Raw genomic sequence first — 13,680 nt, forward strand, 5'->3', positions numbered from 1 at the left:
TTTTTTTGCAGTACGCGGGCCTCTCCCTGTTGTGGCCTCTCCCGTTGCAGAGCACAGGCTCCGGACGCGCAGGCTCAGCAGCCATGGCTCACGGGCCCAGCCTCTCTGCAGCATGTGGGATCTTCCCGGACCGGGGCATGAATCCGTGTCCCCTGCATCAGCAGGCGGACTCTCAACCACTGCGGCACCAGGGAAGACCCTAAAAGCTTCAATTTATATTAAAGATTTTTTATATATTCAGCCTCCATTATATTTTCTCTTCTTCTTCCCCTTGTTCATTCCGCTTCCATATTCCTTATTCTTATGCATCCTCCTTCTCTCCCTCTCCCTCAGTTGTGTCTTGGCAATTCTTCAGCCTTTGCACATCGACATTGATTTGTGTCAATCTGTCAATTTATGGAAAAAAAAACTATTGGGATATTGGAACTATCCTGAAATTATAATTTATCGGGGGAGAAAGATTTGAAACTTTTAAAGAAATGATTCTTCCCATTTACGAACATGGTATATCATTTTTCATTTACTTAAAATTTGCACGCTTAGAATATTGCCATGCACATTGTAAGTGCTCCTTGTGTTTTAGCAATTATTGCAATCTTAGCGGTATCTGAACTTGTCTTTACTTTCCTCCCTACTCTGTTATTGGATGACGTGTGTCCAAATGTGAGCACTATTCCTCTATCATGCAAATTTTGGACACTTTTACTTTCCTCATTTAAATAATTCTGTATTTTAAAGTATTTCAGTATGAATCTGTAATACTGCATAATTACAAAGAAATAAATTTAAAATGTTTACATGAATAAAGAAATATATTTTGTTCCTTAACACATAAAGGTTTACCATACATCCAAGTCATATTTTCTCCTTCAATGAGTTGTATGGTATGTGGCTTTCTACTCTGGGGGAAAAAATCTAAGAAACTCATTTGGAAGAAATAAATTAATAACTTAGTAAACTTTTATTTTTCTCTGAGTCCGTAGATTACAATCCCCCACCAAAAGTGTGAGAGAGCATAGTCTAGATGGAGCAGAATTCCCCACAATGAGATCGTACATAATCTGTTAAAGTGAAATATAATCCTTTAAGGGATACAGAGAAAACATCTTTTTTTAAAAAAGCCCTACCCATACAGACGGCCAAAAGACACATGAAAAAATGCTTAACGTCACTAATCATTAGAGAAATGTAAATCAAAATTATAATGGAGTATCACCTCACACAAGTCAGAATGGGCGTCATCAAAAAATCTACAAACAATTAATGCTGGAGAAGGTGTGGAGAAAACGGGACCCTCCTACACTGTTGGTGGGAAGGTAAATTGGTAAAACCATTATGGAGAACAGTATGGAGATTCCTTAAAAAACTAAATATAGAACTACCATATGATCCAGTAGTCCCACTCCTGGGATTATATCCAGAGAAAACCATAATTTGAAAAACTACATGCACCCAAAGGTCATGGCAGCACTATTTATAATAGCCAAGACATGGAAGCAACCTAAATGTCTATCGACAGAAGAGTGGATAAAGAAGATGTGGTACATATATACAATGGAATATTACTCAGCCATAAAAAATAATGAAATAATGCCTTTATCAGCAACTTGGATGGACCTGGAGATTGTCATACTGAGTGAAGTAAGTCAGACAGAAAGACAAATATCCTATGATGTCGCTTATATATGGAATCTAAAAAAATGGTACAAATGAACTTATTTACAAAACAGAAATAGAGTCACAGATGTAGAAAACAAACTTATGGTTACTGGGGGAAAGAGGGGTTAGGGATACATTGGGAGATTGGGATTGACATATATACACTGCTATATATAAAATAGATAACTAATAAGGACCTACTGTATAGCACAGGGAATTCTACTCAATACTCTATAATGACCTATACGAGAAAAGAATCTAAAAAAGAGTGGATACAATTATATGTATAACTGATTCACTTTGCTGTACACCTGAAACTAATACAAAATCATAAATCAGCTATACTCCAATAAAATTTTAAAAAATAAAAATAAAAAAGCTCTACCCAGAAATAAATTTTTGAGTTTTAAAGGGATGAAAAGAGACATATATCAGATGTCAAGGTCAGTGTGGATTTTTTCAGTTGAAATAAAAATGGTTGGTGGTTGGCCTGAGGTTAAGAGAAAAGGCAAGAGTAATGATCACACATATTTTTTAGAGAAGACTTTATTTGCCTGTGCAAATCAATCAGTCTACATTATTTGATTAGGCACTTAGTGAGTGCAGAGATCTTTATTAAGGACTGAGCCTGATGGAATATCCCTTTTTTAATTGGTCTCTTCTTTATTTTCTTGAAATTTCTATCTTAATCCTATTTAAAGAGAATCAAATAAAAGGGAAATTTTGGGAGTCTCTGGAAAGATACTAAAAAGGTAAGGCAGTCCTATAGGTAGTATTTGGAAGGAATGTTAAGAACCCATTGATACCTAGAAAGCTAGGAACTCATCATGTACATATATGAATCCAATACACAGTGACTCCTGGTTCATACTCTCACCTTTTGGTTACTGTCTTCCTTCACAGAGCAGTTCACAGTGAATGGCATTCAGGGGCCAATCTTGGCTCCATTAGGTGGAAAAGCTGAGTTCAGTAGCCAGCTGTCCCCACCACAGAGTGTAGAACACATGGAAATACGTTGGTTCTAGAACCACTACACAAAACCTGTTCACCTGTACTGAAATGGTAAAGACTTGTATGGAGAAACCATCTCCAAGTATGTGGAGTGGACAGAGCTCCTGAAAGAAGTCACTGGAGAGGGTAAGGTGACCCTCAGGTTCCTTAATGTGAATGCTGCTGCTGATGGGTGGTACCGCTGTTTCTTCAAAGATGGTGATTTCTGTGATGAGGCCATCAGAGAAGTGAAGGTCACAGGTAAGGATGGATCCCTCTGAGGCTTCTATGCATCCACAATTCTCAATCCATCTGAGGCTGAGTATTAGGAATATTCTTAGTGTTCCTGACCATTTCATATTACAGGGTTTGCTTAGCAAGTTCAAATTCATGCATTTAGTCTTTAAATGGGGAAGAGTGTTGGATTAAGAATGCAAATTGTGTCTGTGCACATATTACCTTTATCGGCAAGAACTGTCTGTTTTCCCAGGTCCATGTGCACTGTTAGATCTTTAAAGTATCAACAGAATCCTTTCAGGATTTGGTACTATATTTTTCAATTATTTTTGACAACACTTTAGTAAAACTTGACTCTATAAACCACCTAAATCTTTACAACTGTCTCCTTAATGATCATTCTTGTTCCCATTTCTCCCTGACTCAATTTGCTGACTACGTAGTTCTTAAATATAGTTCAGAAAGCCTTCATCTGTAATCTTCTGTGTCCTCCAATATCACCTCAGTCATGGTTTTCTGAATAACAAAGAAATGGTGGCAAGATGGAGGACTTGAAGTAAACTGAAAGGCTTCCAAATGTGAGGGCACAAGGGTAGGGACCTAGGCCCATTCACATTTAACATTTTCATTAGTTATTGTGACGTTCATCTGTATTACCTAGAGCTAAGCTATTCAATATGATAGCCACTAGCCACATGTGGCTACTTACATTTATATTTAAATTAAATAAAATTAAAATTAGGCAAAATTTAAAGTAAAAAATTAAATAAATTGAAAATTTAGTTCTTTACTCTCACTGACCACATCTTGATCTTAGCCAAAAAGCCAATAAGGGATCACTGACCACATCTTAGGTGTTAAAGTCTCACATTGCAAAAAGCTACTGAATGGACAGCACAGATATGGAATATTTCCATCACTGCAGAAACTTTTATCAGACAGAGCTGCTCTAGAGGGACTCTTTAAATCTCTACTCATTCTTTCTTTGCCCACGCATTAGGCAATTCTTAACATCCCCAGCAATGTCCTAAAAATTTTCAAAAACTTGTTTATTTTCTCTAAACTGATATCTACTGCTTTATTTTGATAATAGTAGTGTGTTACCTGTTTTATTCAAAGAGCACATAAATTAAAGTTTCAATTAAAGTCGCAAACTTGCCTTTATGCTATTTACTGCTTATTAATAAATTACGGTAGCTCATATGTGACTAACGATGAAGATACAAGAAAAAATGTTACACTATAAATTCTATGAGGACTGAGATCTTGATTGTTTTTGTTCATCATTACGTCCATGGACCTAGCCCAGTCTCCTAGATTTAGTAAATAATCAATAAATATTTTTGACTAAGTGAATAAATGAAACAAAAAGGCATTTCCTCTCCTGACTTTTTAGGACCAGGTTGTTAATTTGGATATCATACCCCTTCAGTCTGGCTTAGCCTTTTTCCCTTTTGATTAGCTTGTAGAAGCAATCAGAGCCCCACAGCGCTTGACTATCAGTGTATCTAAGGGCATAAGGTTTAAAGTAGAAGAAGGGGGCTTTTCTTTCTCTCTTAAGTTTCCCCATCCCTTCACCTAAATATTGTTTTCCCCTTTCTTTCCAACCAGCTACAAGCCTGGAAACGCAGATTCTTGTGCATCCTCCTAATACCAAAGGTCTTTTAGTGGAGTGTCATTCAAGAGGTTGGTTCCTGCAACCTCAAATGGAATGGAGAGACAGCAGAGGAGAGATCATTCTACCTTCATCAAAATTTCACTCACAGCATACTGACAAATCGTTCAATCTGAAGATGACCCTTCTTCTAAGATGGAGCTCCTATGGGAATGTCACTTGCTACCTTCGAAACCTGTAACTGGTCAAGAGGAAGGAACAAGCATTGTCCTATCAGGTGAGATCTGTGTGTTTGTTCTTCAAATGATGGCCATTGTCATCAAGTTTATAAACTAAAGAGAAAAATTAATACACTTTCTTCACTTGGTTTTCAGGATATTATGTTCTCTTGGCTTTGTTCACCATCTTGCTTGTCTTCTTTCTTATTCTCTTCTGCTACTTCATCTTTTTCGCTCCGCCTTCTTGATATATGAGTTTCCCAGGGCATAGTCTTTGAGTCTTTTTTTCTCTATTGTGACTTAATTCTATCTCAAGGCTTTACATAAAACCAATATGATAAGAATTCCTCGAATGATATCTTCTACCCAGACCTCTCTCCCAAACTCTAGTCTCATCTCTAAACTCAGCATCTCAGTGTGGAAGTCTAGTAAATATCCTCAATCACACAGATCAAAAACTAAACTCTTAATCAGCTGTCAACTTGTGTGATTTACTGCCTTCCCAGTCACACTTCTTATTTTTATTTTCTCAGAAAAAAATCCTTGAAGTCATCCTTGACTCCCATCTTTCTCTTATAGTCTACATCACACGTGTCGAGAGATAATACTAGCTTTACCTTTAAAATATACCCAGAGTCTCACCACTTCTTACCACCTTTGCTGCCCTCCAAGTCTGAGACACCAACACCCATGGTCTGAACATTGGCAATAGCAACTGAAAAGTTCTCCCTACTACTTCTCTTGTCCACTATGGTATATTCTCAACACATGGATAGAAGGATCCATTTAAAACATGAGATATATGTCTCCCTCTGTTTAAGACCCTGCAATTGTTCCCTGTTTTATTCAAAGTAAAATGCCCCACCAATGTCCTGCACTATCTCTGCCCCTGTTACCTATCTGACCTCATCCCCTAATGTTCTCTGTGTCTCCTCTAGTCTAGTCACACAGAACTCCTTGCTGTTCCCCAACCGTGACAGAACTGCTCCTGCCTGGGGTCTTTGCTCCAGTTGTTCCCTCTTCCCAGAATGCTATAATTCCAATAAATTACCTATCTCCTTCAAATCTATACTCAAGTCTCACCTTGTAAGTAAGTACCACTTTGACAAACCAACTTGGAAAAATGCAACCTTCACCACCCCCTCCACCTGGCATTTTCTATCACCTTACCCTCTTTTAATTTTTCTTTTTTATATAGTAGTATCACCTTTTTTTTTTTTTTTTTGCGGTACGTGGGCCTCTCACTGTTGTGGCCTCTCCCGTTGCGGAGCACAGGCTCCGGACGTGCAGGCTCAGCGGCCCTGGCTCACGGGCCCAGCCGCTCCGCGGCATGTGGGATCTTCCCGGACCGGGGCACGAACCCATGTCTCCTGCATCGGCAGGCGGACTCTCAACCACTGCGCCACCAGGGAAGCCCGAAGTATCACCTTTTAACCTGCTATGTAACTTATTTATTATGTTTATTGTCACTTATCTATCTCCCTTTCTAAAACATGAAGATAGAGATCTTTGTTGTTATATACCCCAGTTTCTTCAAATATTGCATGGCACATAGTAGGTAAGCAATAAATAATCAATACTTGAATGACTGAAATAAAATAAAATGAGTGCCTTGGAAACTGCTGAGTAAATGTACATGTATTAGTATTTGTATATGTCTGTGAAATTCATGTTGGACAGATGCGGAGAGGGGTATCCCAATGCAAGATTATTATAATAGGAATAAGTTCCCAACAGGTTTAGCAGTTTACTACTTTTAGAACATTTTTGTGTTTATTTCTCTGGGCAGAAAGACATCAGATTCCCAAACAAAATGATAGGTGTCTATGCCCAGTATGTGCAAATCAGCAAACCAAAGCAGGTGCTTGTCCGCACGAATAGGAAAGGAGGAAAGCTTATGTAAACGTATGTCTCAATGTATTCAAGAAGAATAATGCCAGACCCAGTGAATACATTGGAGAATTCAGAACTGCGCATATATTGGTTGCTTAGACAAAAGGACTGAAGGACTGAGTTGGTCTGAGGCTTAGTAGGAAGAACCCAGCTCTGCCTTAGGGAGAACATGAGACAGAATGGATGGGAAGAATTGGGGTGAGAAGCCTTCATTCACCTTTGCTCCAGTCTCAAACTAATCACACTGGGCTCAGTCCCACTCTGGACCCTTTGTCACTTTTCACTCACCCAATTATAACTACCTCCACAAACTGGCTTAGGTCTAATATCCCACTGTCATGAGGTCTTGAATGCTTTAGATGAATCTATTTCCGATAAACTGTATTTATCGGAAACATTGTATTCTGATACAATGTATACATTGTATTCCATGGAATACAATTTGGATACAGATTCTGGTCATAATTCTGGTTCTGCTGCTGACATTTATCATGGTGCCCAGTGTCGATTTATATTACAGATTACAAGGTAAGTGGGTTTGAAGGGCAGGAGATATAAAGTGGGGGTGGGAGAGCTAAAGCTGCCTGACCCTTGATTCCCAAGCCCATCTACCTCAGGAAGTTCTAAACTCTCGGGACAAATGTTAGACATACGCCCTTCATCATTCCTTGGTCCTAGATATTCTTTAGCCACGGAGCTTCTGATAATGCTGTTTATCTGAAGGCCTGGGCTTTCTTGTACCTCAGTCAAATTGAAATCCTTTTTTTTCCCGTATGGTGATAGCTTTCCCAACAAACTGGGAGATCTTTTTAACATTTAGCATTTAACATGTAACACAGTTTACACATATTTCTTACTTGACTCCTTAAATGGTCCAGTGACCCTGTCAGGGGCAGGAAATAAAGTGCTAATTATACAGGGCAGAAACAGCGGAGCAGAGGTCACTTAATAGTCCACGGCACCAGGAAAATAGAACATGCAGGGAGAGTTACACCAGGTGGCCTACCCTTCCTAGGGAGAAAGTTTTCATCCATCTCAACTATGTTGTATTGGGGGAAATCGACTTGGAGGATTTGGGGGAAAATTTTAAGACACAATAAAATAGCTGTTTGATTTGAGGGTGTGCTCACTTTTAAAAGCTTCAAATGCACAGAACCTTTCTGGTATAGCTCTATCTTTCAAGACTACATTCTTCTGAGGTCTCTTTCTGCCTGAAAACCTGGACTTCCACAAAGACTCTCTCTTTGGTAGGTCAATGTTCTGCATGTTCTCCAGGAGCACAGCTGACAGGAGCCACAGTTCACAGTCTCTTGTATGTTCCAGAGCAGGTACCAAATACTGTCTGCTTATTACCTGACACACAGGTGAGCAAGACCCCTCCCAGGTCCCTTGGTGTATGGTGCTGTGTCCCACAAATCCTATAGAGGTACTTCTGTTTATGCATGGATGCCACATTTTTGTTGCTGATGGGGAGATAAAAATGAGGGCTATCTTATGCCACCATGATGCTCATGAGTCTTTGTATCCCATATTTTAAACACTAAGTTAGTCTGTGTATAGTACTCCCCAGCAGAGGACTGGGCACGACCTGTGGTAGTAAGCACCCCCGTCATAGACTATTTTCATGGAAAGACTATATAGCCAAGGGACACCACGACGTGTGCTAAATAAGATTTTAAACAAAATGCTGTCTAACCAGCCTTCCATTGATGAAATTCTTACTTTCAGAGCTCTTATGATCTCTTAGGCAGTTCAGACGTCTCCAGACCTATCCTACTCCAGCCTATTTTGAACCCAGACAATACAAGGACTAGTGCATAACTTTGTCTCATCCTCCAAATGAGACACGTTGATTGATGGACTAGATAGAGAAAAAGAAAGATAAGTTGCTTTTCTCTGGGTCGGTTTAGGCTCAGCCCCAAACTGGTCCCATCCTAGAAACAGCTCTGCTTATTGTCCCAGTGACACACAGCTTTAGACCTAAGCCTTTAGATCCTTGGGATCCTCTAGTCCTAAGCCTTAGCCATATTTTTTTCCCTTGGTCCTATTCTACATAAATACAAAGGGATGGCATTAAAATATAACTCTTGCTTTCTTGGTGCATTTCCCCCAGTGCAAAGTGTCTCCACACCAATAACTGATGTTTATCTCTTTTTTCCTTCAGATTGCTCCTGCAGTGTGATACCTCCTTGGTCAGTGGGCATACCGGTAGTCTTGACTTCAATATGTGTGAGTGTCTTCCTCATTATCTATTTGCATCACAAAAAAAGAGGCATGTGGGACCAGAAAGATGAGAACTTCATGAAAGTATCTCCTTTCCCAAGTGTTTAGTAGCTGGCAAAACATTTAGCTGAAGAAGAGTAACAGGCTATTTATCAGAAAGCCTGGGCTTCTTGTACCTCAAATATTTGTTTGAATTGCATGAACAATAAACTTTTGGATCTCATGTCATTGAGTTTGGATTCCAGCCTCCAAATTTATGGGCTTAATGATACAAACTGATGATGCTTCTCCTCCATAGCAAAAGAACATATTTCTTTCAGTGTAATAGCTATATTTTTGCCAAAAATCCAGCCATCATTTCACATAATAAAATATGCCAATTCTTCCTGTACTTTAATCTTAGAGGAGACAATAATTCAGTATATCTTAAACTTTTGGGGTCATAGACTATTTTAGAGACTGATGCAAAGTAAAAAAGTCCTCTTCTCAAAATAATTCATACGTCCACAGATATTTCGCTTAAGTTTATGGTCTGTATGGACAACTGAAACTGATCCTTGTCCTCTTTGACTCTCTCTTTTTTTTTTTTTTTTTAGCGGTACGCGGGGCTCTCACTGTTGCGGCCTCTCCCGTTGCGGAGCACAGGCTCCGGAAGCGCAGGCTCAGCGGCCATGGCTCACGGGCCCAGCCGCTCCGCGGCATGTGGGATCTTCCCGGACCGGGTCACGAACCCGTGTCCCCTGCATCGGCAGGCGGACTCTCTGACTCTCTTTAAGGGTGAAATTGAAAAGGCAATTGTGAAAGTTTGAGGATAGCTGAACCCAACATATTTTAAAATGTGTCATCAGCTCTATCTTTGAGGTCCCCATGGAAATTATGTATACATGTCAATGATCAGCAAGGTAAGGTAATTTTTTTTATTATAGCTGGAGCTGTAGCTATAGCCAAAAATCACAATGCAGAAGTCACAAAGTAGCGCTGAGCAATTCAGAGGATTTTATTTATTAATATTCTCCTATGAAATAAAGACAAAATACCCTAAACCAGACCAGACTGAAAGTGCTTTTGTATTTTACTCTAAGAAAGTCCATACCTGAGTCTTGCTTATTAACCATGTTAGCAGACTAAATGCCGTATCCATCAGTGCTGGAGGAAAGGAGAAGATGCTGTGATAATAGCTAGTATATATTAAATATTTATTATGTGCAGTATGCATTTTATAAGATTAATATATTTAATTTTCAGTGAATTAGATTTTATCTGTGATAAAATCTGGTACACAAAGAAGTTGAATAGCTATTCACACCGTTAAATGATGGTGGTGCCAGGACCCCAGCCAGGCACCTAGACTCCTTAGCCCTCTGTTTCAACAGCTGTAGTGTACTGTTCCTCTATGAAAAGACTAAAAATAAAGTAAAAAAGAAAGAGATATTTAGTCATAGCAGCCTTGTGAAAGGGAATTTATCATTACAGGGAAATATTGCCTGGGCATTTAGAGATTTATGAGGCTTCCATTGGATATAACTGAAAGCCCCAAGAATAGGCTGCAGGTCACTGTCATTGTTGAAGCAGACCCGGAATCCTTAAGAATCTGGGGGGCTTCCCTGGTGGCGCAGTGATTGAGACCCCGTGCCCCGGTCCGGGAAGATCCCACATGCCGTGGAACGGCTGGGCCCGTGAGCCGTGGCCGCTGAGCCTGTGCGGCCGGAGCCTGTGCTCCGCAACGGGAGAGGCCACAACGGTGAGAGGCCCGCGTACCAAAAAAAAAAAAAAAAGAATGAATCTGCTAATTAAAATTTTATTTTTGCTTGCTCTACCTTGAGGACCTAAAGTTGAGTCATTGATCACAGAAGCCTCCACCCACACTGCTCACAACTCCTGGTAATTACGCAGGTAACACACATCCACTAACCTCTTTTATAATTGCTACTGAACTTTCTTCTCTTTACCTAAAATGGACTTTCCCCTGAAGGTACTGCTTCCTCTACAACTATCTCATTTAGCAACCTTCTTCCCTATTTAGGCAGCTTGCTGTTTGCTGTGCCTTTCTGGACTGATTTTCCTTCTTGAGGCTTATCAATTCAGAAACCTCTTATCAACTCATTTAACAAATATGAATTGCCAGGAAATTCCACAAGCATTGTACATTTTAATTCTGCAAGAGATGCAGAAGACACTCAATCTGCAAGAGATGTATACCATTTATTTCCAAGAACAAGTGCCAGGCTAGAGTCAGACTTCTTGGCAATACTATTACCTGTGTGAACTTGGGAAAGTCATTTTAAGTCTCTGAACTGCAGTTTCCTCATCTTTAAAATATTGATGATGATGCCTACTTCATAAGGTTATTTTAGGTTAAATTAGTCAATATATCAAAGTCATTTGGCCTGGCTTCGCACATAGTACAAACAACACTAATGTATGATATTATTGTTACTATCATTACTATTAGCATAATCTAGGGATTCTGTCTCAATTCCCTCTCTGGTGTCTTATCTGCTACATGTGTTTGCCATCATCCTTCTCCCCTTTTCTCCTAAGCTTATGGCATGTCTTTCTTCACTCGCACCCCACCATCATCTTAACTTTCCTTCTAAGCATGGACAGCTCTAGCCATGCTTAGAAGCTATGCTTCCTAGCCATGTAGGAAGGAAAAAAAATTAAAAACTCAGCTTAGATTTAAACACACACACACACACACACACAATCCTCTGAATAAATACTCTTAGCATCTTTGTATTATCTTCCAAGTTTTTCTTTCAATTTTGTTTTAAATTATTTTCTATCCTTTATGAGAAGAGGTTTGAAGTTCTCCTAAATGTTAATGTGAGAAAAATAGAGGTATGTGACCAAGAGAGAGACTTACAGACTCTCTACTCTCTGATCCTTATGCACACACTCCCAGGGCAATTTTGCTATTCTTAAAAAATTTATGCTATTACCCTTATAAAAGGGATCTCTGATCTAGTTAAGGGCAGAGAATTTATATCAAATTATAGGAGAAAGTAGATATTAATTAGGTGGACACTTTAACCTCCATTTGTACAGTCTAAGACCGTATGGAATATATCATGTGGGCAACAACCTTGGTGACTTCAGAGTTTTCGCTTCTCCAACAAGAATATTGTCAATTATTTCAACTGTTATTTCAAGGACGTGGATTTAAGACTCCTGACTTCGGCTTCCTCATCCTCACCATCCTGGTTGTCTTTCTCTACAAGGTAGTATGAATCAGTGAACAATCATGTCAGTGAAACAAACTAGGGTTGATATAAGAAAGTAATTTTTAATAGACATAGCTGTCCAGTAATGAAACAGATACCCTAACTGTTGGCAATGGTGTTCCCATCACAAGACATATTAATCAATATTATGAGTTAGGGGTGTTTTCCATCTTTATTATCACCCAGAAAACATACTTTACAGAAGACTTCTGCTCCAGATAAGAGGATGACTTTTGAGAATTGTAAGATCTCTTTCATCTCAGAGATTCTGTTCATCTTAAACTATTCTATTTCACCATACTCCTCAAGAGGTCTAGAATTCTTGAGGGGCTACAGCACCACATAAAGAAGATAAAGGTATAATGTGTCTATCTGTCCTTCAGACTCTGGCCGACCAGAGCAAGTGTCATGATGCTTGGGTGGAAGAATGGGTATCTGCCTCTTTGCAGCCTTCTTCCAGACTTAGGCCAAATGTACTCATCTCCAGGGTCATCCACATAACCCAGCCTACTTCTCCTTCACCCACACATAAGCCCAGAAGTATGGAGTAATAGGAATGTGAAAAGTAAATTTATTGGTCTGTAATTCAGTTCTCCTTTCCCTCTGTGACCCTTTTAATTCTTGCATCTCTTTCCAGTCCCCATTTCAGATCCACATTTCCAGTTGGATGTCATGTAGTTGGAAGATATGACTCTGATCCTGTGTGTTCTGATGGTCTTTATCACCATGGTCATTTCCTTTATTTACTTTATATTCAGAGGTAAATGGAATGGGAAGGGTGGTAACTCAGAAGGCATCTTTCTTCCAACTGGTCTCCAGATACAATCTCAGATTGTAGCCTTCTTGAGGCTCCTGGTGTTTCTACAAAAGTGACCTTTCCAGTCTTTGTGCCTTAATAACTGGGGAAAGCAACAAAGACTTGTAGATTTTCTCTTGATCTGTTAATGTGCAAAGCTCTTGGTGGATTTGATGTGATAATAATACACTAGAGATTTTCCTGCCAGAACGTGTACTTTTCTAACGATATCTTTGGCACATGTAATGAAACTACACATGTAATGAAGTTGCCCAAGCCAGGATGATAATATTGTCAGGATAACTCTAAATTTAACTAAATATGATTATGGAGGAAAGAAAAAAGAAGTGAGGGGAGTACCCTGTTTATTAAAAAAAAAAAAAAAAACAAGAGAAAAAATAAGGTGATTTTGAGATCAGGTTTTACTCAGGCGAGAGAAGAAAGGTTGCTTAATGAAAAGAACATAGTGTTTGAATCCAGAGAGTTGGGTTTTTATCCTGACTTAACCATGCTGAGTGACCTTGGGTTAATGGCTTATCCCTTCTGATCTACTTTTATTTCCTCCACGAAATGCGGAATATAATTATGAGATTGTGAAGATTAGAAATTTTGATGTAAAACGTCTAACATTGTGCCTGATAAACAACAAATATCACATGCACACACATGCATGCATATACCTGCACATACACACACATCAGGGAGACAATCAGAGGGGGAGAAGACCAGAAGTGGTCAGATTCTACCCCAGTGAAATCTGTCTATCTCTTCCTCTCTGCTTCTATATCTCTTGAAACATCTACCTCTACTGCCTCTCATTGCCTC

At 39.3% G+C, this 13,680-nt stretch overlaps 1 protein-coding gene across 1 annotated transcript; it reads left to right on the forward strand.

The window, feature by feature from the left end:
- Window positions 1–2,516: 2,516 nt before the first annotated feature.
- LOC113622459 (putative selection and upkeep of intraepithelial T-cells protein 1 homolog) lies at window positions 2,517–12,932 on the forward strand (the record flags this gene model as incomplete). Its single annotated transcript, XM_027110746.1, is given in 6 exon segments — window positions 2,517–2,910; window positions 4,498–4,731; window positions 4,734–4,787; window positions 7,039–7,140; window positions 8,777–8,884; window positions 12,697–12,932. Coding segments are annotated over 6 exon segments (1,128 nt in total), but the record flags the coding sequence as incomplete, so codon positions are not given.
- Window positions 12,933–13,680: the final 748 nt, after the last annotated feature.

Source organism: Aethalodelphis obliquidens, unplaced genomic scaffold, assembly GCF_003676395.1.
Source record: "Aethalodelphis obliquidens isolate GAN/ISIS:26980383/991018 unplaced genomic scaffold, ASM367639v1 scaffold9, whole genome shotgun sequence".
Classification (NCBI taxonomy): domain Eukaryota; kingdom Metazoa; phylum Chordata; class Mammalia; order Artiodactyla; family Delphinidae; genus Aethalodelphis; species Aethalodelphis obliquidens.